Raw genomic sequence first — 27,913 nt, forward strand, 5'->3', positions numbered from 1 at the left:
GGTAGTGCGTCAGGAAATTGCACTAGGCTGGTTAGTGGCATAATTGTTGCCGCTATACAGCCTAGTGTCATTCCTGGTCCACTAATGCCTTTTCCCTTCTGCCCATCCTCCCAACCCCGGCTTGCATCTTTTATTTAGATGCTAGCCTGTCCTGTGCACCACCATGCGCCATTCCATAAATATGGCGCTCAGCTGGCGGTATGGAATGGCGCTAGCAGGCGCTATGGATTTTGCCGCAAAACTGCATTAGCGCAGTTTTGCGGCAAAATCCATAAAGATGGCCCTATGTGTTTCACTTTGTTTCAATCACCAACACGACATGTTTCATGTTGTTTCAACCATTCTGCCTGAGTATCTGCAAGATTAGGTACTATTGTTCGAAAAGTCGATGAATATGCAAAAAGAATAAAATGTGAAAACTTTACTCCTACTTTATTTATGCTTCAAAAATGACTTTTATGTAGCATCCTGTCATTTCCTTCCACAATGGTGAGTGAAGTGCTTTGACTGGGAATTGGGCAAACGTGCTCAGGAATGCAGGCCACACATTCAAAAGGTCCTCCATTTAAAAAAAACTTTAATAATGCCCATGCTGTGCTAGGAAGTGGCACTACCGAAATTAAGACCAAGGGTCCTTCAGGAACTAATTTCTGCTGTGCACATATCTGCCAAGTAGCTCCATGCCATGTGAGACACATTCAGCAAGTTCTGCTTTTTTTTACTACAACGCCTTGTATTCTGGGACTTGTGGTTTTACTTTAACCAACGTACGAATGTGCTGAAAATCCCAGCGCAGAAACTGTTGTAGCAACAAAAAAATAGAATTAGCTATGGTTCTCTCACATGACACAAGGTTGTTGGGCTGAAGGAGACCATGATCCTCGTCCTTTGCATGAGAAAACAATGGTGCCCGTCCTGCTACTTCAATAAAAGCTTCAGCACTGAACTAGCAGCTGTTTTATCAGTAGACTTTTACAAAACAGCCTTCACAGCTGATTCTGTACTGTTCATTGAAAACACATGATGCGCATCCATAAAAACATTTTTGCTGCATGTCTTCAGAGGATTCGCCACCTTCAAAGGTTCAAAACACAAAGAATCCACACAGGAGTATTGTTCTTTGTGAGAACTGGGTGGCATAGGATGGGGTTGAAGTTGAGGACACAATGGGCAGTTTTGATGTGCATGGTGGGCAGGCATAGGTGCATTCACAGTACAGAGAGTGATTTGGCTGTAACAGGGGAGTATGGAATTTCTAATTAAGAAGCAATATAGAGTACCTGAGTAGAATGGATGAAACATTCTTTGAGGTGTAACATTGGGTACCTGAGGGTACAGAAGGTACCAAAGGGTGGGTAATCAGTGCATTGGAAGTATTTAAGTGAGAGTAAAAGTGTGGTGTAAAAAATAACATAAGAGAAAGTAGGTTACTCTGTGGTGACAGTGGAGGATGCAAGACAGGAATAGGAGTTCAATAGGAAGAGGGTTGAAGAAATACCACATGAGAGGTACAGAAGGTAATTGTGTGTAATATTGAGACAGCAAAGAGAAACCTGAGATGGATGAATGATGCCAGAGTACAATGTCAAGGGAAATTTGTGTAGGGATTGAGGAGAGAGAGAACCTGAGGTGAAGTGGATGCAGAAATACCTGGAGAATGGAAGAGACAGTGTTTATTGATCTGTCAGACAGAGAATACTCTAGCAGCAATAGAGTAGAAGGTACCTGACATGGGATTTAAAAGCGAGCACAGGGGCTAGGCAGAAGAGAAAGTACCTGTGTGGGATGGAGGAGTGAGCTTATATATTGGTGACGGAAGAAAGTATACAAAGGATTCCTAGCACTGCCAAGAACTGGATTTGAACTTTAATATTAGCATTGGAAGAACACTTATGGCCTGATTTATACTTTTTTAGTCAGCAGTGCATGAGAGGAACTATTTCCTCTCTCTTTCTCTTCGTTCATTTCCCCTAATTTCTACCATTCTCTGACCCAGCATCTTTTCACACCCCTCAGCCTTCTTGTTTTTTAAACGTTTTGGGGGGTTTTGTCATTGGCCCCTCTTTTGGCAGGTGGTCAGCTTAAAATACTTTTTTAGCCATTTCAAGATGGTCACCCCATGTGTGCATGCGCTCATACATGCTGTGGGCATCTACAAATATGATTGTTTTATTTTAGGAAGTTCCACTCAAAGATGGCCACTGCGAATGCATGCACAGTTATCTGTGAACAGGACTTATTCAAATAAACCAAAGTCCATTCTAAGATGGTCACCATAGATGCCTGTGCATTCACACTGATCATTTTTGAATGACATTTGTTAAAACAATACAAGCACATTCAAAGATGGCCTTCGCAGATGGTCGCGTCTGTAGCAGGCATATTTTAATGTATTTATAATGCCTTTAAACCCAATCCAAAATGGCCATTGAGGATCTTTGCATATTCTATTCTACACACAAATTCACGATGGACTGTCACGGTTTCGGGCGGGTCTGATCAGGACTTTGGTTGGGACACCCCTTGAGGTCACTGAATATCCTAAAGAGGTAGTACACTGGGGCAGAGGAGCAGCTAAAGGCATACACGGAAAGGACAGCTATGGATAGGCACAGGAAACAGGAAAGTAAAAGCAGAGCAACCTTTGTGTGAACAAACAGGAAACGGATTACCAGTGGACAAACACGCTGGGGTTGTACACAGAGTAAGGCGCAGAACTTCCCACAGTGACAGGGAATCTCAATGCCTCTGTGCAGTTTGCTCTTACAGATAGTCACCCTGCCAGCCCCATAGAAAGGAGGCAGCAGAAGTGATTCTGTCTCTGGACCCTAGAGCACAAACAAGGATAGTACTTACATACACAGGACACGCTCTTGTGGGTCAAGCTGGAAACACAGTGGCGATTCCTGAGAAAACAGCAATAGCACACTGTCACTGTTAGGCACGAAATACAACGTATAACACTGGACAAGGATGGGGGCTGGAATTGCCGCCTGGAAACCAGGAGCCAACCCCAGTACACAGGAGGACACGTATACACTGGTGAAGACTGATAGAACACTTACCAGACACAAAGAACCAAGAAGAAACAGAAACAGAAGGGAACAAACAAAGAGGCAGAGGCAAGAACTAGGAACAGGCTCAGGCTGAAGCAAAGGCGGGTCTAGGACTTGAAAACAGGGCGCAAACTTCTGGCTGGGACAGACAGAGACAGGACTGGGAAACTGAGAACAGGCTCTGGCTGGAACAGGCAAGGACAGGACTGGAATACAGGGAGTAGGAAATGAGAAGTAAACAGGACTGGTAAACAGAGAGAAGGTTCAGGCTGAAACAAGGCAGGAGCAGGGCAGAGAAACAGGGAGCAGGCTTTGGAAGAAACAAACAGGTACAAGGCTAAGAAGTAGGGAGCAGACTCTGGCTGGAACAACCAGGAACAGGGCAGAGAAACAGGAAACAGGATCAAGCTGGAACAGAACAGGAACAGGAACAAAACTGGAACACCATCCGACAAGGGGTCTGTAACACAAAGGAATTGAAGTCCGATGCACGACAAGGATCTTGAGGAAATGGCTGCTTATAAGCAGTTCCAAGCTGGGCTGCACAGGAGAGGTTTCAGGTGTTGTATGGTTTCGGACACTTGCAAGTCCTGGAGGAGAGGATCTAGTGAAAAGGAGCTACTGGACTTCTCCCATTGAAAACAATGGGAAACAGAATCCGGGTTTTCCTGACTACCAAGCTGTGCATTATGGGATTTGCAGTCCCAAGAAACAAATGTAGTCATACACAAGTGTACCATGGAGAAAAGAGAAACAAACAGGAGTCAGCAAGGGACTCTAGATAGGTGTTCAAGGTGATTCCCAGGCTTCTGACAGTCCCCTTACAGCGCCCCCTGGAAATGGGACGACCGAGTCGTAACATGGACATCTAAGCCAAAACAAAAAATAGTACTGCGAACAGAGTATACTGCTTATAATTATTGGCATTGCCAATGCTTGAATCAGTTGGTTTGGCATAGTTGTCCTCTCTCCAGTTCTTATGGAAGGATATTTGTTACCTGCATTCACTGCAGTGATTTCTAATACGGCTTCTGAACATCCATTCGGTCTCAAAATCATAAACAGCTCTAGATCGGAGAATATATTGAAGACACATTATCTGATAGGCAAAGCAAAACAAATTACCTGGCCGTGGCCTTGTCAGCAAAGCTTCTCGAGATCTCAGAGATCCTGTCCTGTAAGTGACATTTATACGTGTATGTGGAAACAGATAATTACATAAATTCAGATTGATTTTGCACCACAAAACTATGCTCTGCTGGCTTCAGGTGAATACACTTTATACATGACAAGGATGCTCCTGCCGACTGGCAGCACTGCAGTTCAACATTTTGCTTTGTCGTTTGTGCTGAAGGGTAAGTCTTTGAACTATCTGATTCAGTAACCCTGCAATGGAATTGTAGGAAACGCACAGTTATGACTATTTTGGCAAAAATTGTATAAACACTGCGGATAGGAGCATCGAAATCTACGTTATGGTACAATTTTCCTGCAGAAAAAATTTGGGAAAAAATCTCCACTTTCTTGACAGCAAAGTTCACTAGCAGGCAAAGTTGTCTGATGCTGACAAACTTCACAACCTAATTATGTTGAGGAATTATCAAGTTCTAAAAACTTCATCAATTTTGGGCAATTCTGCCGGTAGATTTTAATTACTCCTTCAACCCATGCATCCTGTCCCAAACTCCTCCTGTTTCTCTACCCTGCTTTGTATTTATAGCTGTAAGCATAAGCCTCATATATAAAGCCAAAACGTTATTAAGTGTTCCTGAACTGCATGGTACATGATAAAAAAGAGGTTAAGGGGGCATGGGAGAGGCTTGACACTCGGATCAAAGGCTGCTTCTGAATGATGCAACTTTTCTTTTTACGTAAAAGGGATGTATAACAAAATTTTAGAACAGCAAAACGGGAGATTATGAAAAAAAATCTGGGGAATGTATTTCCCGCATTGAGCTCGGAAGCAGACAGGGGCGGCTCTTCTACTAGGACGGAGAAGCGTCTCCTCCCACCCCCCCAGCAGCAGGACCTGCAAAACTTTTATAGAAACAACATAATAAACTCAGTTTAATATGTTGTTTCTATAAAAGTGGGCAGGACCACGGCATGACGTGGATGGAGGGGAAATGCACAGCACTCCCCCTCAGTGCACAAGTATGTTTGACTGCTTTGAGCAGTGTCAGGATTGTCCGCAGGGCAGGCTGGGAGCCTGTGCCTGCCTGCGACAGAGGAGCAGAGTGAATGGAGCGGCGCAGGATAAAAAGGTACGTTTTTTTTTTGTTGTGCCCCCACCGGCCAAGCGCTTCCTGCCCATTTTCCCTCTTGCGAGCTGCGACTGGAAGTAGAGACAATTTTAGGCAGGAGTCAGCTAAAATAAAGCCATATTTAGTTTAAAAGTTCGGAAGTCTCCCGCCTGAATGGAGCCTGATGCCATGTATGGGTTAACTGAAACTTTTACATACTCATTGATACACAAATAAGTACAATTTGTTAAATGTAGAAAAGAGGTTTATTCATTTTTGGTGTAAAAGGGAAAATGTGAGCCTTGTGCCCTCTATCGATCTTACTCTGACATTTCTACCTTACTCTTTATTTCTCTCTCTGCTTCACAACATACCATATGCCCACCAAAAAATCCCTTAAATGCAAAACAAGCCTAGCAGAAACATAGCACAACAAGACAAACTGAAACAGTAAGATTATCCTCAATCGCAACATATAGGAACAATACATTTATGCATCTTGGAAATGCTCTTTACTCTGATGCGCTATGCCCAAAGATATCTGTCTTGATACTTTACACTCCAATACAGAAGTATATTTGTCTTATTAAACAGAACTTTAATGAAAATATCTTAAGAAAAACAAAAGAACACTTTACCAAACATAAAATAAATATAAAATAAGCACAACTCAGACATAACTAAAGACAACATAATCATGATAAAATAGGTCAAAGACGTAGCATGAAAATAATTAAACATTACATAAACCAAAGTGCACATCCCATAAACATAACCTAAATATTAAATTAGGATACATATTGCATTAAAAATATAATCATAACAATAAATCAGCATTAAATAACAAAAACAAGCACATATCATAAACACAATATTAACTTGCAATGAACATATCAAATGCAAGATAACATAAATCTCAACTTAAAATAAATATAACAATTCAGCATTTGCATTGCAAGATCATGGTTATGATTTACTAGAGAAAAGAGTGAAAATTCTAAAGGAAAATATTTAATGAAAGCAGGGTTATACGTGAGGGTGTCTTGCCCCATTTCTGTTCAACCTATGGATTTTGACCATGCAAAGACAAGTCTGCCGACTCACTCTTTTGCCCCAGATATTGGGTCGTATCGAGTTTTTTATCATTTTTATGCAGACAGCACTATACTACTCTGTCACAAAGAGGCTCACAGCAGTCATTGATAGTTATGTAATTATTGCAAATCTATGGGAAACAGTAGGGCCCATATTTATACTTTTTTAGCGCCGCATTTATGTCTTTTTTTTTACGCTAAAGCGGCGCAAACTTGCAAAATACAATTGTAGTTTGGATGTTTGCTCCGTTTTTGCGTCAAAAAGTGGTGCAAATGCGGTGCTAAAAAAGTATAAATATGGGCCTAGGTGTGTGAAAAAACAGACAAAGTAAAAGCTACATATCTTGTTAGACAGCTTTACTATTAAACGTTTACACGGTCCTCAATAATCAACATGTTTTTCAAAACAGAAACAAAACACAATTTATCTTCTTATGAAAGAGACAGCATCCCTAAGTGGTACATTTGTTTTCAAAAATACAACCTGTAGCTAAATTAAGAAACATGCTGGCACAGAACCTTTGGGTTTTTTCACGTCTAGTACTGGAAAGGCAAACATAGGATTTTAATTTAAAGGGGTGGTATCTAGGGGCAGTTGTGTAATCACTGTAGAGAGTGGGTAAAATGGTAAAAGAAAAGATTTTCAATAATTGTTATATTGTTTTTGAAGAAAACAATAATTTGAAGAAACAGAAGAAAAGTTTTGCTTTCCCGTGAATCTGTTTTAGAAAAATAACTTCATGTACACCGAATTTCGCAGTTCCAAAAAATTTGCATTCGATTTCTTGCATTGTTTGCCAATCTTTTTCTCTTTGCTTATTGGTCGTGGGGTTTTCGCAATTTTTGTATTTGAAAATGGTAAATTAATCCAGAAACGTCTTGGAAAGACAATGGAGAACCTTAGCTGATCTTGAAACCTAAAGTAATTTCTCTTAACTTATTAGGCGATCTAGAGCCTGCTTGTAAAAGTTCTTCCTTTAGCAAAAAATAAGAAAGTAAAAAACACATTTCAGAAAACTTTCCATGAAACAAGAAGACAATTTTTTGAATGGATAGTATAAGAAACACACAAATTATTTCTGTCCTAAGCGTGAGTGGCCCATTAGGAGAACAAGTACATGAACACAACACTGGTCAGAAGTTGTTATCATGGACATAACACCTTTTGGAATGGGGTGAACGCGGGGGTACCTGTGCGTGAACACCAGTTGTTCCACAATAACTGAAGTATTGGTTATCCAGAGTGATGGAAATTCCAGGACCAATACTCGCCCACTAGCAATGGGCTTGTAAGTGTCCTTATGTCAAGAGACGTTAGCTTTTCGAGGGGTCAAAATGTCAACTCACTTCACACTGTGATGTACCAGTATTATGGTGTACCAGAGATTACATAATGCCACTGCCATCCTTTAAGCCATTAATCTCTTGTTTTTTTCATTTCAACGTTTTCAGTGACTCAATGTTTTTTCTCTCACTTTTTTTTTACTCTAGAAATTCCAACAGCAGCACAGATCATCTTGTGAATGCAATGCTGTCCTTCCCTGGGATAGACAACACCTGCATGAACAGCACGTATGTTATGAGTTATTTTGTTTGCTTGAACTCTTTCTTTAGGAAGGGGAAAGTTCTTTACTTAGGTTTGGTGCACTCCCTTCAAAGCATTCCACTTGCTTTTACTAGTATCTGTGCTCTATATCTTCCAGGCTTGTCCTCCAAGAAACCTTCCTTTTACCTTAGGCAATTTCTTTTCTCACTCAAAAAAATCAGTCTCATAGCACATGGAGGAATAGTTATATTTAGAAATTCTTAGGTCTGACTAGAGCTTTGTTCTCGAGCTCATGTCATCAAAACAAAAAATAAACTGAGAGGGCTATGGTGTCAATACTTCAGACACTGGTTGTTTTGGGTTAGCTTATATCCACTGTGTGTTTATGTGGTTTATTACTTACACAAAAATGTTGATGTTATACTTACAAGGCGATTAACAGTATGCAAAGCTAAGAACAATAGTTATTAAAAGTATAACCCTTTATAACACGAATGACTTTCATTAGACGGGGGACATCTCAACTCACACTACTGTCGGATATCCATTATTGTGTCATACATTTTAGAAATATTAGTGTTACATATAATATTTAGAAATTTGCCCAGATCCTGGCAAAATGAGAAAAGCTCAAAACCATGGAAGTTTTTCAAAATGTATTAACTTTGAATTGTATGGAAACATAGGTTTGCTGCATACAATAACATAGATTGTCACGTATAATTGGTTACAGTTCACAATCACCTTATGCAAATATATAACTGCACACAAATAGAGATGTGTCTATTTTTTAATTTTCTAGTGTGAGTTCGAAGTAGTAGAGGGAATGAGCAAAGTTCTGAAACATTTGACCCTTATACATGGGAGAATTTGTGAGTCGTCATATAGTATATATTTTAGAGCGGGCTGCAAATGGTGCACGAAATCACTTCATGTTCATAATGCCACTCACCAGTCTCTTTGCCTTACACTACTTTACCTTTCTCTTCTATTTTTTTATACTTCCAATTTTTTCCTTTATGTCAGGCCTTTTCATCATTCTCTATCCCGGTTTTCTCTTCCTCTTCCTCTTTATCTTTTTCTCTTTTTCTCTTTTTTCTCTTTCCCAACTGTAACATTTTCTCTTTTTCTTTTTCCCCTTTTCTTTCTTTCTTTCTTTAGCAGGGTCTATATCAACTTAGGTTGTTTTTGTATATTGCTTTTTGAGCGATACAAAGTACCTTGAAGTGCATTCTTTTTTTGTACTGGAATCCAGGGCAGGGTTCTCAGGGCTACAGTTACCGAGTGATGCTTTGGGATCTTCAGCAATATTCGACTGACTTAGGACACCCCAGATATAGGGAATTTCAGTAGTCAACTTATGAGATAACTAGGACTTGTACGACCACTCTGCATCTGGATTCTGGCAGCAATCTCAGAAGTTTTCTCAGAGTCTGTAGTAGTCTGAAACAGGTGGCTGCCAGTTTCTTGGCTTGGGTTTCCATTGTGAACTTATTGTCGAGCCTGGCTCCTAAACTCTTTACTTCAGTTTCAGGGGAGGGTTGACTGCCATGAGAGTCTGGTCAGTTCATTTCTATCCACCTGGAGGGGTTGCTTCCCACAATCTTATCCCTGTTTAAGATAAGACTGCTAGTGGCCATTTAGTCCACCACATGCCTTAGGGAAAGTATTGAGAAGAGTGGACGTCCTTTCAGTTTGGTGGGAAAGGCTAATAATAATTTGGGTGTCAACAGCATAGGATATTGAGAAGCCATAGGTCTTTATGAGCTCTGCCAATGGGAGGACATACAGATTGAATAACATAGGGCTTAGTGAGGAGAACTGAAGTATCCCACACTTAAAGTAGTAAGTATCTGACAGCATGGCCTCTTCACACAATTCGAAGGTTCTGTTTTGGAGGAAGAAGGAAAGCCATTTTAGTAATAATCCTGTGATACCTGCTTCCTCCAACCTTTTATCCAGTGGGTTGGGAGACAGTGTAAAACATAGCATGAAGATCCAATAGGATCAGGACTGTGGACCCACCTTGATCCAGAATAGCCCTCAGTCCCTCAGTGGCTGATAGCTCGGCCGTTTCTGTGCTGCTACCTGGTCTAAAGCCTGTCTGAGAGGGATATAGGATTCTGTTTGTCTCCAGGTATAGAGATACATTTTTATTTACAAACCTTTCCAGGATTTTAGTTGGTCCTGGAAGGAGAGAGATTGGGTGATAGTCTTCGCAGAGTAATGAGTCTGCCCCTGTCTTTTTTATTAGTGGCTTAACAATGACATGTTTCCAGGATGATGGAACAGTACCTGATTTAAGTGAGCAGCTAAACATATCCATCAAAGTGGAAGTGACTGCTGTCACAACTTTGAGCATGATATCCAAGGAAGCAAAATCCAGAGCGGGCCCAGAAATGAGGGCAGTGAAGATTTCCTGTGTGTTTTCCTGCATGATTTCTGGGAAAGTGCTGAATGTTCTGATGCCCAACTGGGGGGATGTAGTTGCTCCACCATCTCCTTTCAGAGATCAGAGGATATTGTTAATCTTCTCCAGGAAAACGTTAGCCAGCATATTGCACCATACCTCCGAAGAAGGATGACCAGATTTATACTTAGTGGCCTTCATCAGACTATTCACCATGCTGAACAGTTCCTTAGATGAATTTGAAGCATTTTCAATCTTTGTCGCAAAGTGATTGACTCTGTCTTTCCAAATAACATAGTGGTATTACTTCACTGCCTTTTTGTAGTTGCTTCTACTAGTTTCATCAAACCTTTTCCTCCAAGCCTTTTCTAGTTGTTTAGATTCCTTTTTCAAATTCAGGAGTTCATTTGACAATCATGGCACCCTGTCACCGAGGCGAGTGGCCTATTGTTGTTTATGTTCTCTATTTTGCTCAGGATCAAAGTCTGATAAGGAAATGTAAGAGGAGGTCCCCAAAAATGAGTGCTGCTGGGCCCCAACATTAAGCACTGTGAACCCCTGTTTAGCAGCTGTAGGGGGATTTGCACTAAGGGTTTTTGACTGTGATCTCAGTCCCACTAGAACTTTGATTAGCTCTTTATGGACATCTTCAGAGATGGAGACCGAGGAAGTAAAATTATAAAGATGATGAAAAGGCAGTGTGAGAGGCAAATAGAGTGAAAAGGAAAGAGGAAGCTAAAAAATTAAAATAAGGATGTCAGAAAAAGAAAGATATAGATATAGAAATAAAGTTAAGAGAAGAAATGTGTAGGGCACAATGGTGAAAAGAGGTAAGGGTAAAAGAAGGAAGGGAAAACTAGAATGAAGAAAAAGTGAAATGGTTAAAGGAAGTTTGAGAGGATTGAAGGCTGGACGGAAGGGTGAAAGGATGGATATATGTAGATGTGAAAGGATAAATGAAAATGTAAAGTCTATGACAGATGCAAGTGGCAGAAAAAGACCCAGTGTTCCCACATTGTCTGCACATACACTGGACAAGGCAGGGAAACCTGGTACAAGAGCATCTGTAGTTCACATGAGTCAAATACTGTAGCTATAGGGATGGCTCTTTCAGGCTTGGCAGAAGTGATGGTGGGGCCCACTCTAACACTGAAATAGGCAGAAGGGGAGGAAAGTCTCACTGAGAGAACATAGGTGGAAGTAAGACAGCACAAAGGAAAGAAAACAAGGAAATGACGTGGTGGGAAGCCCTGAACAGAGAGCATGGAACACACAGAGCAGTGAGTGGACCTTGAAGGTGCTGTCCATAGAGTGTTCAAGCAACTCTCAAGTGAAGGAGAGTTTTTTAATAGTGGAACTCAAGGGTGAGCAGGTCAGTGTAGGAAATAAGGAGGATCCTGCCAAATTCTGGATGAGGAAGCTATTATTGACCCAGATCCAGGATTCAGTCTGGCCCCAGTCTAAGATGCTGAATTTGTCTTGGTGTAATTTGTCAATACTGGGACACATTTAGACGTGCCTATGCATTGTCTGCTACACATTCCTAGAAGTAACCTGCAGGCAGTGACTGCACTTTGTTATTTTCAATTCCAGCTAGGCCCAAAACAAAGGCCTGCTGAAAAGGGTGTTATGTTTGTATTTTTGAGTTTATGATGTTGTGGTTCCTGCTTTGGGTTCCAGAATGGAACACCGGAGCAGGAACCACAGCAGTTGCACGGAGAAGAGAGATATGAAGGAAGCTTTCCTGTGTGGTGTTCAGTTGGATGAATAATCTTGTTTTCCAAGAATCATTCATTCTGGTATTCATTTTACTATGGGGCAACAATTTCCTGACCACCACACACGGACCAATGTGAGCAAGTGCATTCTTCCAATGACCGGCTGTTATATGCAGTAATTTTAAGAGGAGTTTTGTTTTATGGCAAAATAATTTCTTTGTGAATTCAACAAAATTTGTTTTACAAATTTCTTCAGGTTTGTGACCTTGCTTTCCTCATTTACTTGGAAGCTTTCACATCACAAAACTACTCACCGTTTAGCCAATGGTGAGAGCATCTTTTGAATTCAGTGCTTGAGTGTGACATTGAGCTCCTCTTTTGAGTGCAGCTCTGTCCGCACAAGTGCTGTGTGACACTTCTCCCTCCTGAGCCTGTGGCAGAGCACGTCTCCTGAGGCTTCAGCAGCTAAGCACGCTGGGAATGGTTACCATGTGACATCTTGGAAAGGAACATGCAATGTGATCTTACACGTTGCCATTTTGGAAGCATTTGGTGCATTGTTACTACATTACTTTCGGTGCTTTCTGCTGAATAGTTTAAGAGATCGACTGCACATTTCCAGGCGTTAATGATTCATTTGGAGTCTACTAAATTAGATGGTAATAGTTTCTTGCCATTTTCTTTCACGTGGTTTTAACTTATAATATTTGAATAGTCCCTTAGGGTGAATAATGGATACTGTGCTTTAGCTCCTAAAGGTTATTTGAGCTGTAGCTCTTCACAGTGAACTGGTCTCTCGGGGTGAAATAGGATCGTATTCTACAGTGTATATGAGTACAAAAATATTTCATGATTGCCCCGACAAGCATTTTGTCCTGCAGGTAGTAATCCTTGAATGAAGTGGGCAGAATAGAAAGTGTAGTTCTCAAATGATATAGCTACTATTGACGAGGAAGGAAAGATGTCACCGGGAACGGAAGAAGAGGATTTTTCTTCATTTTATTGGTCCTGAAGGGTTGAAAGTGTTTGATCAAATTGCTATGAAGGTTGGGCGGGGCGGAGATAGTAACATTTTTTAGAAGCTATTGAGGATTTTGACCACTATTTTGCACCTAATATGTGTATTTGCATTGTGAGATACAAGTCCTTCCAGAGGAAACAAGAACCAAACAAACGTTTTGATGAGTATGCTGCTACTTTCGGACATCTTTTCCAGGGAACAGGTTGTGATGCAGGTCAGAGATCCTGCAATTCAAGAAAGGTGTTAACGAGGATGTAAGGTTAAAGGATGTTCTGGCTACAGTTAGGAAGGTGGAATTATCCAGTAGAAGTGCCAAAGCAGCTCAAATAGAATTGAGTGAGAAGCTTGAAGAATGTGTAGGTAAGGTAAAAAGTAAACGAACTGTCAACAATGCTAATAACCAGAATAACCAGAAGAATGGGGTGAAGAGTGCAGAGATAAATAAGGAGGGTTTAAGATGTTACCACTGTGACATCAAGTCACATCTTGCGTATGGTAAAACATGACTGCCATTAAAAACAGAAGTGCTCAAATTGTGGAGTTATTGGCCATTTCTCGAACGTCTGTAAAAAAAAGAGGAACACTGAGGTTAAATATGTGGATGAAGACAGTTCTCGTGGGGAGGAGGCTCCATAGGTTGGTAATGTGAAAGAAAACCTGTGTGCTTTTGTTTTGAATGTCAAATACCATGAGGAATGTATTTTGAGTATCAATAACCGGGTATTAAAAAAGAAACCCATTTGTAATATGATGATCAGTGGCATGACCTTACAGATATATGCTGATTTCGGCTTACCATATACTATTATTAATGAAGATATTTGGCAGACAAAATTTGTAGACAGATTTGGTCATTATCTTAATAAGCCTGATAATAGACCGGAAGCATATTTAGGTGAAAAAATACAAATGCTGTGGTTGAGAACACTGTTTTTCAGATTCAACAATCACAAAGCAACTGGTAAACTGTATGTAGCTAAAAATGAACTTCTGTGTTAGGGTGGTATGATCGGGGAAATCTGCACATTATTTTGAATCCAAATAAATCTGCAACTGCAATGATTAGTGATGGAGGAGAAAGTATTAGGAGAAAAGTTTTGATACACTTCTAAATGCTTTAGTGGTACAATTGGAAATGTATCTAATGTTATGCATTAAACAGGCTTGAAACAAGATACTTGTCCCGAAGTTCATGAAGCTAGAAACATTTCCATTCTTGTTAGGGATGAAGATGAGAAAGAACTTTAAAAAATAGTTAGGCATGGCATCACTGAAAGGGCAGAATCGTCACAGTGGATTCTCCTATTGTGGTGGTAAGAAGCAGTATTGCAAAACTCAGGTTTTGCATTGATTTGTGTCATCTGAATGACATTATTCTTGTTGATAAATTTCCACTACCTAAAATATCAGAGACCTTAGCTCTAGTTAAAGATGCATATTTGTTTTCCACTATAGACCTTTCAGCAGCCTATCATCAGATACCATTGCATAAGGACAATAAACAGTAGACAGCTTTTGTTATTCCCATGGTGTGTTATTAATATATGGGAATGCCGTTCAGTCTTGCATCTGCCACAGCACTTTTCCAATGATTGAGGCACCAATTATTTGACAAGATAGCCAACATGAAGTGATTTTAAGATGATATTTTGATTTATGGCAAAGACAAGGAGGAACATAATCAGATTTTGGAGAGGGTTTTAGAAATATTAAATGAAAGGGGGTTAGCTGTAGAATATAGTAAATGCAAATTTGCAGTAGAATCTGTGACTAACTTAAATCAAGTTTTAGATAAGGGTGGAGTTAGACCCAAGCCAATGAATTGGAGCGATGTAAGATCTTTTTTGGGGTTAGCCAAATTTTATTTTAAGTATGTCCAGAATTTCGCTTACAGAACTTTTAATAGTGACACATTCCTTAAGAATAAGTGTACATTTGAGTGGTGTGGAGACTGTCAAAGGGAGTTTGAAGATGTTAAGTCAGTCATAGCAAATGCCTTGGCATTAAGTGATTTTGAGAGTAGTGACAACAGATGTGAGTTGTAAGGGTTTAGATGCTTGGGGCCATATTTATACTTTTTGACGCAAAACTGCGCTAACGCAGTTTTGCGTCAAAAAAATTAGCGCCGGCTAACGCCATTCTGAAGCGCCATGCGGGCGCCGTATTTATCCAATGACGTTAGCTGGCGTTAGCCACCGGCGCTGCCTGGTGTGCGTGAAAACAAATGACGTACACCAGGCAGCGCCGGCATAGGGGAATATGGAGCTTGGGCGCCCAAAAATGGGGCAAGTCAGGCTGAGGCAAATTTTTCGCCTCAACCCGATTTACGCCATTTTTTTCGACTCCCAACCCCCATTGAAATGACTCCTGTCTTAGCAAAGACAGGAGTCATGCCCCCTTGCCCAATGGCCATGCCCAGGGGACTTCTGTCCCCTGGGCATGGCCATTGGGCATAGTGGCATGTAGGGGGGTACAAATCAGGCCCCCCTATGCCACAAAGAAAAAATAAATTATTACTTACCTGAACTTACCTTATGTTCCCTGGGATGGGTCCCTCCATCCTTAGGCGTCCTCCTGGGGTGGGCAAGGGTGACAGGGGGGGGTCCCTGGGGGCATGTGAGGGCACCTCTGGGCTCCTTCCGAGCCCACAGGTCCATTAACGCCTGCCCTGACCAGGCGCTAAAAAACAACGCAAAAGCGGCTGGACGTCATTTTTTTGGACCCGCCCACTCCCGGGCGTGAGTTTTGCCCGGGAGTGTAAATACGGCGCACATGCCTCGGAGTCCATTTTTTAGACGGGAACACCTACCTTGCATATCATTAATGCAAAGTAGGTGTCCACGCTAAAAAATGACGCAAACTCCATGGACTTTGGCGCTAGACGCGTCTAACGCCAAAGTATAAATATGGAGTTCGTTTTGCGTCAGAATTGCGTCAAAAAAAACGACGCAATTCCGGCGCAAACAGAGTATAAATATGCCCCTGATATCCCAGAAAAATTAAAATGGAGAGGAGGTGATTATTGCTTATGCTCTAGGGCACTATCACCTAGGGGGACATTATTCTATTATGGAAAAAGAAACTCTTACTTGTGTGTAGACACAAGAGCCTTTTACTTCTTTTGTATACGGCAAAATGTGTTGAGAAGTGATCACAAACCTTTAGTTAAATTACTCAGAAGGAATGGCTAAGGCATCAGCATGTTTTGCCAGGATGTCCATGAGATTACAAGACTTTATAGACAAGGATGTTTCTGTGCCTGTTAGAGATAATGTGGCAGCAGATTTTCTTTCAAGGATGCCTTAACAACTCAGAGAAGATTTGATGGATAAGTGGGGTGATTATCATATTGCTTTGATTCATGATCATGGGGTTCTTGCTGTTGAAGAGGAAGTTTGGGTGGAAGTATACAACAAGTTTTACATTGTATGATACAGATTGACCTTCGGAAGGTGCACAAAAGTTATAACTGAGTTTTTGGGATGTTAGGAATGAGTTATTTTCCATTAAAGGAATATTATTAGGATGTGTTAAATTAATTCTATGAGTTATTTTAGGAGGTACTGTTACCAAAAAGTGTCATGAGGAGGTTCATGACGGAATAGCGAGAATGGTTAGAAAATGGCACTGGTGGCCTATTATGGATATTTTTGTTGCGAGACAAGGAACTGTGTAAACAGCGTCAATGCTGACAAACATTTGAAGACATTAAGACCTAACATTTGTGAGCCTACTATTCTGAGGTATCCCAGGGAAACCATTGTGTTAGACATTATGGGTCCAATAGGTTCACTGCCCAAGTTCATTATTGCTATTATTGATATTTATTCAAGGTTGACACTGATGTGGTGTTGAGTTTTTTGGAAGAGTTGCTCATGAGTGAGGTGCTGCCTATTCAAGTCATCACTGATAACAGAGTGCAATTTTTACCTTATAAGGTAAAGGAATATTTCAAGAGAGTGGGTTTAAAATATCATTCCATGTCCATTTACAATCTCAGTGGGAGCAAAGTGATTGAGAGGTTTAATAGAGTATTTGAAAGTGCTATTCAGTTGGTGGAAAACAAGAATAATTTGCGGAAGTTGCAGATTCAAAAAACGATGTGGATGTACAGAACTACAGTTAAACTTATGCCAGGTTATTCCCCATTTGAAATGATGAGAGGTAGGAATCAGAGGACGAAGAGTAATACAACCATGGTTATTTGGATCTACTTCTGATAGTGTTGCTGTTGATGAGTTGAAGCAGAAAATTGAAAATAGTCATAGGAAATATAAACAGATGTATGATTGCAAGGAAGGGTCAAAGAGTGATACAAAAGTAGATGTAGCTATGTTGGTTCCGGTCAACAATCCCTAGAAAGTGAGGAACGTAGAAAGTCAATTTTCTGAACCTATGGAAGTGATTACATTTTTGAAGAATGCTGTAAAGTTAAGTGATGGAAAGGTTTGGAATTTAAAGAGGATTGCAGTGTTGAAGGGTGATAGACAAGTTTATAAGGATAAAGATACGAGAAGCATGTTTTAGAGATTTAATTTAGATTTGTTTGTGATGAAAAGCAATGTGGTCCTGAGGAAGCAGAAAACAATTTGGTGAATAATGGTGAGGAGAATAAGGTCTGATACGCAATTCTGAGGTGGAATTGGTAAGCAATTCTGAGAAGGATGTGGAAGATGGTCTAGTACACCGTTATTTGGATGGCAAAAGAGTACATAAATACCTGTATGAATGTTGGATTATGTTTGTGAAGGTATTAATTAAGTAGTTGTATTTTATTTCTGTTTTGTTTCCTTTGCATTTATCGCTATAGATATATGTTCTTTATATATGTTAAGTTTAGCCTAGCATGTTTATTCCAGAACAATGTCATCTATACCTTTGTTTATTAGTGTGATATTGTAACTTAGATTTTATTGTTAATTTTATATGTACATTCTTTATAGTATGTTTTAGTCAAGCATGTTCATTCCGTCACAATGTCATATTTGCCCTTCGATATCAATGTAATGTTTTAATTTAGGTTGGATATTGTGTTATTTTTATATGGTTATTTAATTATTTTTGTTTTTCATATTTCTCTAAACTGGAAGGAGGATTGATGTATTTGTATCTTTAAGTTTAATTTGTCACGGTTCCTGCTCTGGATTCCAGAATGGAATATTGAGCCGAAACCACAGCAGATACACGGTTGAGAAAGATTTGAAGGAAGTCTTCCCTTGTGTTCCGTTGGATGAATACACTTGTTTTCCTAGAATCATTCATTGTGTTATTAACTTTACAAAGGGCTATCACCCTGCTTTTTGTTTGAGTATCATTGTGACTGAGAGCTACCTAAAGCGTAAACTCTAAAAGCAGTGCTTTAAATGGAAATAAAGATGTGCAGGTACTTACCGTTCATAGTAACTATTTGTTCCTGAGGAGTGCCAGAACTCTACCATTAAATGTACTAAAGGAGTGTTGAAAGGTGCAGGAACTTTCCAATTGAAATTAAAGAAGAGCAGACACTCAGTGCCAACAGTGCCTGCCGATTTAAAGCACTCCCGTTTTTGACTGTTCAATCCATGTACATAAGAGATATGCATGCACTGTAAGAACATCAGGTGTGTCTGTCTGCATGAGTAATTACCCAAATAATTATTTACATAGTACTTACTAACGTTTTACTTAATTGTTTCACAGCGCTACTCATTCTAATGTAGGATATCAGAGTGCTTTACATCAGATGCACACATTATATACAGTTAATATTTCATACAGGTGTGTAAATCAATGTACAGGAACTGTTGTATAAGGCGCTGAGGGTGAAAGGGTGTATGAGTCATATCTTCCTTACTGGTAGGCATTATATGATAAGAGTGCAAGGTCGGGAGAAATTCAAGCCAGGATTTAAAATGCAATGCAATGGTTGGAGTTGTGTAAACTAAAACGACTTTATTACTTCCCAAAGGGACCCTTTTAATAATAAATGACAAAAAAAGTAATAGGGTTTTTTAAATCCCATGCCTGGCAGTTTCTATGTGGCATCTTGATGCAGGTTCCTAGCTCACTGTGATATATTAGAAGGATTGTAATTTATGAACTGCAGTAGCCAAAGGATCTGCTTTAAAAGCAGCAACCCACTTACCTATCACCATGAAATCACATCAGTGATCTCCATGTTACACGGTGTGGATTTCAGCAGGCACATTAACCCCCCTATGTTACTTTATGAGTCGAAACTGTCACTAGACAAAACATGGCTCTCTGCAGCAAGTGTATTGACACTCGTAGTTAGCTTACCACTGTCCTTAATTTGTGCTTGTTGTTTCCGGTGCGAAGCACCAGCACTTATTTTTGAGGGCTGGCACTTTCTTTTCTGCTGCAAGCATTCACTGAGAGCAAAAGACACATATTGGAAAGATGGAGCAAGAGAAAAACGAAAAAGCATCACAATGGGAGAAAGCAGAAAGCTGCAATCGTAAGCTGGAGGGGCAGGGAGTGGCTTTAAATGGATTGAAGAGGCCAAAATGGCTTCAGGAGTATGCTGGCTCAGTATTCTGTGTTCGCACATTTAATTGCAGCAGCTGCGAGTTTAAGAGGAGGGCTTTGGGGACCGCAGGTTTTTATTTACAAATTAAGCACTGCCTTACCATTATTATTATCATTTTAAAACTGCTTTGCACACAAAGATTTCTGCAGTGGGTACATTAACCCGTTAGATATTTTTAAAAGCAGCCTCTTTGTGATCAATTAAATGAACCACACCAGATTTACTGTCACATTTCTCCAAGTTGCCAATTATTTTGTGGTAGAGTTTTTAAAAAGACTAATGTATAAATTGACTGTCACACTCTGCTTTTCATGACTTTGCCTTCCTAAAGCCACCCCCTTTCCGCTGCCACACGCTTGTCTTCACTTTATGAGTGCTTAGCTTGATTTTTCCCAATTCCAGCGCTGGAGCAGGTGCGTTGTGCCCAGGAAAAATAGGCGCAACCAGAGCTCGACAGTAAACCCTCTCTCTGCCACTATTGACCCCGAATCCTCCCTCGGGAACAAGTCTGACAGACGCAAGTCAGCTCAAACTGGGATTCTTGTCTCACCTCTTCCCCTGGTCGTGGAGGTTACGGTGGAGGAGCGCCACAGAGGAAGGGGCGAGTCTCTGTCCTTAGAAGTCTTGCACTCAGACAGAAAGGACCCATGGTTAGAAGGGTACAACGAAGGAAGGATGGCTGGACGGATGGATGCATCTTTAATGTCTCCTCTCACTCAATTAGCAGACAAAAGGAAATGATTTTCTTCTACTCACAGTGTCTCTTTGTGATTGTTTTAAATACAGAAATTGTTTAACGGAAAGCCAGCTTGGCGCGTGGACCTCAGCAAGAAACGAGTCTGGTTCATATTGTACCTGCAGCTGCACGAAAACAACTCGGGTACGTGCTCTCGGACCACAAGTGCGGGTTTGTGAAGAGGTTTATTTTGGGGCTTTTGATAGGAAAGTGTTTTGACGCGTATGGTAGCACCAACTCTTTTAACACAATCTTTTGCCAGGGCGGGATGTGCAGAGCGTCCTGTACACTGTACTTGCGCAGAGTGCCAGATCAAACATGGCCTTGAGTGGGGGGCGATGTGTGCCTGCTTATGGTCCTCAAAAGCATTAAACTGGCAGAAAAGTGAGGTGCTTACACTATACTTCTGCAAGCACTGGCAAAGACAATACTGCCAAAGCATTACAAAGCACGACCACATGATTTTGCCAATGTTTGTTTTTAATTGCTGTCTTTGTTTTCATGGTCTGGCTTGACAGCACAGCTGTCACCAGAGAATTATTTGAGCCTTAAAAGAGAGGGTCTTTGTCTATGTTGGGAGCCAGGAGTACATCTTTTGACTGGGCAGAAGTTTTGGGCGTCCACAAAAAAAGTGTTTGCTCTCCACACATCTGTGAACATTTTGTGTATGTAACCAGCTGCCTGAGCCTGATTTCCCAAGGGCATGCCCATAACATTGTAATGCTGCTAAAGTGTCTTAGATAATTAAATACTTTATGTTGTTTTTCTCTAGCAGCAGCACAGATGGGAGGAGGGCAGCCATCCACCCACAAGGACTGTCACTTGACCTTTTACCCTACACAAATATTATTCTAAAGTTCTTTGCATCCACACAAATGGATATTCATTCCAATGCTATTTAGTTGTAATGCATCACATTACCATAAAAAAACTTTTAAAGCCAGACCTATTGGCATTGCCAATGCTTGTTATCACTTATTGTGCTAGTTTCCACTGTATTAGCTGATAATTAAACAGAGGGTTTAATTCAAAACTGTGTTTCCTGGATAGGCTGTACTCAGTGGAACACCGTGGCCCCTATACATTGGTTCTCCCACACCAGCCACAGGGGGAAAGATGATTGGCTTCATAAACTGCCTAGGGTCATGCTCAACAAAATACAAATGGTTTGGGGGTTGGTTGCAGCACGCACAACTATCTACACTTTAGAAGTCTTTACCTACTTGTATTTGCCTGCACCCAGGCATTTTCAAGTAAAACATTTTTGAAGATTCACCTCTTTTTGAAGTGTTTGGACATGACACAGGTTGATCTTGCTCCCACTTCATTGCCCTAACCTTTCTTCCCTGAAAGGTTTTGAGGCTACAACTCGGCTGCACAAGCTCTATACAAAACACTTTAAATAAAAGAAATTAAATATACTAAAAGATACTTTTGCCTCTCCATTATTTATGCATCCTGTTTAGGAATGTGGAATACCTGCCAACGCTAACCCACCCCGCCGAAAGACGTTCTCCAATCAAGTGATCCACAACCTCAGTGGCCACAACATGGAGAATTACCTGCTGACCACAACAAACAGCTTTGCACAAACTCGGTGAGTGTTGCGCCTGGTGGTTCTTGCTGCCCTGATCCTCATTATCATTGTCTTGTACCATTGTCTAAAGTGTTCATTTGGATTAGAGAACACCATTTAGAGTAGCTAAATGGACATTTCAGAAAGGCTGGCCAGATTCCAACCTTGCACCTAAATCTAACCTACCTGCAGGTGTTCACCTTGTAATAGCAAACTTGCATCTGATGCTCTTCATCAATATTCAGTTCTCACACTTACCCACCAAGAGACACTCGGCAGGTTCAAAATTAGATTCCTGAGTTCAATCTAACCACTTCTTTTTGGATTTGCAACATTGCATTGGAATTGAGTTAGATATTCAAGTTTAGAGTGCAACATTTTACCTCCAAGTTCAAAAGTCTGTTAATACCATAATGCATATTGATGGAGGCATGGTTCATTGCTCATATTTATTTCAAACGGAGTGGTCCAGCAGCCGGTACCTCTAATTCTCAATTTTAGTATACTAATTCTAATGGCGCAATAAGTATATAAAGGCTGATTTGGCCTTGCTGAACATTATATTTCTTAGAGATCTTGCACTAGTGTTCCAGGGCATGCACACACATGCACACACCCCTCCCTACCCTGAAAGAGTCCTGGGAATAAGATATCTGCCACAACAGCGAACAATGTTACAAGTGCACATTGAAGCTTGCAACATAATAATTTTCTTTTGGTGGTATGTCTTTTTAGGTCTCACCTACTAGACAGCATAAGCTGTCTGGTTGCAAAAGACCTACTGTGGGCCTAGCAACAGCTTACAATGGATTTAGAGCTCACCAATTGCTTACCATTGGTTGACCTTATTGTGTCTGTTATTTTCTGGCTTATGTTTCATTGGCTTTCCCTGTTCCATCATGTGTTTGACCCCCCCTGGAGCATTATTTTGCTTGGCTGATTTGTATTCTTCCATTGCTCACTTCTAGGGAACTACTCTTTTCCTTTAGGTTAAGTACTCCATGAAAGTGCATGTGTTTCCAACTCTCAACGCATCTTCTTATTACAAACACACACCGCCAACGTCCACCTCCACCCCTAGGACTCCATGTTGCTCTTACCCTTGTGTGCCACTCTCTTGCATACTTCTCCCCCACATCTCTGTGCTCCATGTTGATTTTCCCTCGTCAGCTGTTTTCTTTTGTATGCTTTCCTCCCCCACATTCCATGTTGCTTTCTCCGCAAGCCTTTACCCTTCTCCGCCACCTGTCTTTAATTTCATTTTAATCCAATCCCACCCTGTTGCTTCACCCCACCTACTCTTCTATTGCTCCGCAAACTTCCAGATATTTTCATATTTTTGGCCCTTATTTTGAGGGCCTAACAGCTGCCATTTGCTGCTGGGTGTTTTGCTTTAAACAAAAGCAATGTTGTGCACTTAAAATGTATTTTCCTATTGACAGGCCTAAGTCACGTCCGCCATCGTAGGTCGCTATATTTAAAAAAAAGAAAATTGGACCTGCATCATTCTGTACGTGCACATGCATAGTGGCACATGAGCATGCCTGCAGAATGATGCCACCCTCAACAGAGGCTGCGCCATCGCACATTTTTTAAATTGTTTTCCAATGCTAAATAACTTTGGCAAAAAGCATTGTACTTTCTAATGATGCCGTTTAGCATCGCCAATAAACAATGGCAAAGCCTGTAGGTCCCAAAAGGGAAAGCTATTGGCTTTTTAAAATTCTTGTTTTTCAATCTTTTTGCTTTCTTCTCAGTGTAACTTTCAATAGAATGTATTTAAGATCGATTTTAAGAAGTCCTGTTTTTGACAGATATGGAGCATGGAGTTTTGGACTGCCCTTAACCAGCGATTTGCTTTTGGACAGCTCTCCTATTCCCCCGAACAGAACATTGTCTAAGGTAATTTTCCAAGTTATCTATTTAGTCAGTAACCAAGGTAGAAATGTGGCTGCATTGCAATGAGAGGCTGTACTCATGAAAGTCAACTGAGGAATTTCGGTTATCATATTAAGTAAAATAGCAAAGTAAAACTGTTCCCGACCTACCTTAGTCAAACTACATAACTGAAGAATTTAAAACTAAGTCAGTATCAGACTAAGAGATGTATTACTTTCATTTTCTTGCCCTTACTGTTAAGGTGTGGTACAACTCTGAAGGATATCACAGCCTCCCCGCTTACCTCAATAGCCTGAATAACTTCATTCTGAGGGCCAATCTCCCTAAAAATCAGTCTTCTCAATACGGTAAGTGCATTTACTCAGCTCTGGGTTAATGACTAAGTGCCACATAAAGCAAAGTGACTTGCTACAGAGAATATATGTGTATTCCTCATTCTGTTGAGACTATATTTTATTGCTACATAGTACCTGACAGGGGCGATTGGTAACTTGCAGGGGTAGTGGGACTGGACGGGAGTACATACATTCACAAGCAAGCAAGCATGCGCACACATACGCCAATCCATTCACAAACAAACATGGATGCAGATAGTTGCATCCATCCATCCACAAGCACACGCTGTCATACCAACCCATTCACAAGCACATACACATACCCACTTCCACTTACTCATTCTTAGCACACACGTGAAAATACACATACATTCACGCATACACACATACACCCAAACATGTAATAAAGCACTCACCAGGGCATGGCGATGATGAAAAGACAAGCAGGTGGTGGGAGGGAGAAGCATGGCAACCCATGAGAAGCTTGAAGTTTCAGGAGGAAAGAAGGAAACAGAAGATTCTGCTGTCTCATCTCCTTGGCTAACCTTCCAAAAGGTTAGCCAATGAGAGGAGGACCTTCTCTAACTCTTCACAGAGTGGAATGAGGTCAATGAGACTTTCTGATCCCATGCCACTCTGTAACGTGTTAGAGAGGGTGAAGTGACTAGTCACTGATAGACAGTGAACTTAGGGCAGTTCTGGGTTTACTCCTGAAGCACCCAGGTTTGATTCTGTTAGTAAAGCGCCCTGTCATCTTAAGCTGGATCGTAGCAGGGTTTTGCCGTACTGATGATGTCACTGCCCTCGGGCTCAGTGCATGTAACACAAATGGCAATGGTGAGTGTATGTCAGGCTGACCCTTTCCTCAGCTTGACACTCATCAAGCTTTGAAACAAGCATTTGCAATGCAATGGGTCTCTCATTTGCTCGAGTTAGAGCTATTAGCATTGTGAACACCTAACCGGACTTTTCTTGCCACATAACTTGAAAATCAAAAGTAAAACAGTTTCACATAAGCGAGCTGATTCTCAGCACCACGGCCGCCATGAGCATCAGAGATAAGCAGAGGCACAAAAGGAAAAAGAAGTTCACTTGCAGATAAGCTTAAGCCAAAAGTGCAATTATCCATGTCACAAGGGCGATGGCCAAGGCGGTAACAAAACCTCCCCAAGGAGGGACAAACGAAAACCATTTACCAATGTCATCAAAGGGTTTTTGAAAGGCAAACCCACAAAATGAGTGATAGTGATGGGCGTGAGGTGGGTGTTGCTAAAAGCCCAGAAACATACCAACACATCGGAAAAGCAGCGCTTGTGCGCTGCTATACTCAACCTAAAATGGGATTAGGGAGCAGAGCCCCGGTGGCCCTAATATCCCATATCCAGTGAAAGCACATCTGTTGACTGACCTATTAGTATCACATAGTATTGGGTCCCCGACAATGCTATCACCTATAACCTGCCCTGCTAATCTTGCACATATTACATCCTGAAAAGAAGAGTTGAAAAGACAAAAAAAGGCTACAAATAATGTTTTCATCTTATCATCTGGCCTTATGACAGGATGCTTAATGATTTTACTATTGATGGTACTGCCAACAAATGACTCACATCATCAGACATTGATCTGCTACTATCAGCTACCATCACCAACCTGCTATATTCAGACTCTGGACTAATATCATCCCACAACTTGATGGCATAATTAGAAAGTGGATTTCTGTCATTAGATAGCTGGTTGACATTGTCAAATAACAGACTGAGGGCCTAATTTACAAGCTTTTGCTGCAGAGCAGCGCTGCAAGCCTTCTTGCTTCACTGCCCTGCGTCAAAATAAAAGGGCAGAAATGCACCATATCTACAAGATATGGCGCATTCTGCCCTTGTCCCCTGTGCTGGCACACAGGTTGCTGCCATGTGCCAAAGCAGCCACCCATGCATCATAGTGCAAGGATGCCTGCGTTGCAGGGATTGTTTTTGTGCAGGAAGGAACACCTTCCTGCACAAAAGCAATCAGGAGAGGCGATTTCTTCTTTCTTTGTGTGCTGCAGAATGCAGTACACATAGAAAGAAGGGAAAATGGGGAGAAATACTGTTATTTCTCCCTGTTGTGTCACCATTACGCCACCCTGGGGAGGCCTGGGCTTTTGAAGCATTCCCATGTTTACAAAACCTTGTAACTCTGGGAATGCATCAAAATCCATGGGTGTTGCACAGGAAGACCCACTGCAAAATCCATGGAATGCCTCCCTAATGCAAAGTAAGGCAACACAGCAACTTGCACTACGTTGCCTTACTCCATGTCTACAAGGCCATGTAAAGCCATACAAAGTGGCTTTGCATGGCCTTGCAGATCTGTGTCAGCAGCCTGCACTGCAGGTGCATCACAAAAAGTGATGCACCGGTGGCACAAGCCACTTGTAAATAAGTCCCTGAGTTCCTTAGCAAATGTGATGTAATTATCTGACAATGGACTGGCATTGTGACAGAATGGATTGCTATCCTCAGTAGTAAACTGTCATCTTCAAACAATGCACAATTATCATCAGACAATGAACTGCCATCAAAAGACAATGAGCAGGCATTATCTAACAATGGACTGCCCATTGTGGAATGGCCAATGTAAGACAATGATAATTACTTGGGAATTGACTATTGTCATTTGGCAATAAACTGACATCTTAAGTCAAATGACTGCTAGCATCGGAGAACAACCTACCATCTCTAGACAATGGATGATTAGCCACACACTTCAGATAGTGGCCTGAAAACTGGATTCACCTCTTCTATCAACATTCCTATCTCAGGCAATGAACTGGTTTCAAATGACCCGTTTTAGACTGGCTGACCTCCCTGCCGCCACAAAACAGCCACCTCCTCAGACAATAGATTGACCAGACTATTCAAAAAGCTTACCTCATCATCCAACAAAGTACCCATATATTGAACAATTAACGTTACAGATCAACTAGTGTGGGCTGACTTGCTCACCAAATGAAAGATAGAGCTTGCTTAAATTCTCCATCCCTCAAATGACTCTTCATCTTCCATCAAAGCTCTCTCCACGTAAGAGCCATCTTTGTATCTTTGCATGCCATCACGATGCTATTGAGAAGCCATTATGATAAGTCCACTTTTTACCTGGTTCCTCTAACATGGGTAAGTGTTGCATGTCCTGCAAGTAACCCACCTGGTATTTGAACTCACATTGTTTGACAATGGAACAAGGTCACCAAGGACCAGGCTTAACCGGCTGGATTGACACCAAAGCAGCAATCTGCATTACAAGGGTTGCTTCTCAAAGTGCCAACCATGTTCCAGTGCCCAGAATGGGTGGATTAAATGGCAGCTAGGACTCATGGCTGGCGCTCATGCTCAGCAGCTCAGTGCAGTGGGACTCTCTGTCATCTCTTGGCAGGAAAAGCTGCTTGAGCCTTTACAGATTTAAAGACCGTGTAGCGGAATAAGCAGATAAAAGACTGCAGGGGCTTTAGCAATATGAAAGGAAAACCAATCCTTTTTTCCAGGTTCAAATTAGTCTCTCTACAAAACAGATGGAAGAAAAAAAGTACAAAAGAGCTTTTAACCCTGTCAATAGAAAATACTGGCTGCTTTGGACGGCTGGGTATTGCAGCTCAAAATGGAGGGCTTAGCTTCCCCTAACGCATAACGAATAACCGTCACTTTTCAACATGTATAGACTTGTCAAACGGTGCTTCTAGTTTCAGGTTTTTCTCAGAGATGCTATTCA

General features: G+C 41.1%; 1 protein-coding gene across 1 annotated transcript in view; it reads left to right on the plus strand.

Moving 5' to 3' along the window:
• The window catches only part of ABCA12 (ATP binding cassette subfamily A member 12), a 507,999-nt gene that overhangs the window by 401,311 nt on the left and 78,775 nt on the right, over positions 1-27,913 (plus strand). Inside the window, exons 39-43 of the mRNA XM_069225635.1 lie at positions 7,885-7,965; positions 20,404-20,497; positions 21,820-21,950; positions 23,744-23,831; positions 24,070-24,175. Of these exons, the coding sequence (XP_069081736.1) occupies positions 7,885-7,965; positions 20,404-20,497; positions 21,820-21,950; positions 23,744-23,831; positions 24,070-24,175 (500 nt within the window). The remainder of the gene's footprint in view (positions 1-7,884; positions 7,966-20,403; positions 20,498-21,819; positions 21,951-23,743; positions 23,832-24,069; positions 24,176-27,913) is intronic.

The sequence above is a fragment of the Pleurodeles waltl genome, chromosome 3_1 (assembly GCF_031143425.1).
Source record: "Pleurodeles waltl isolate 20211129_DDA chromosome 3_1, aPleWal1.hap1.20221129, whole genome shotgun sequence".
NCBI classification, from domain to species: domain Eukaryota; kingdom Metazoa; phylum Chordata; class Amphibia; order Caudata; family Salamandridae; genus Pleurodeles; species Pleurodeles waltl.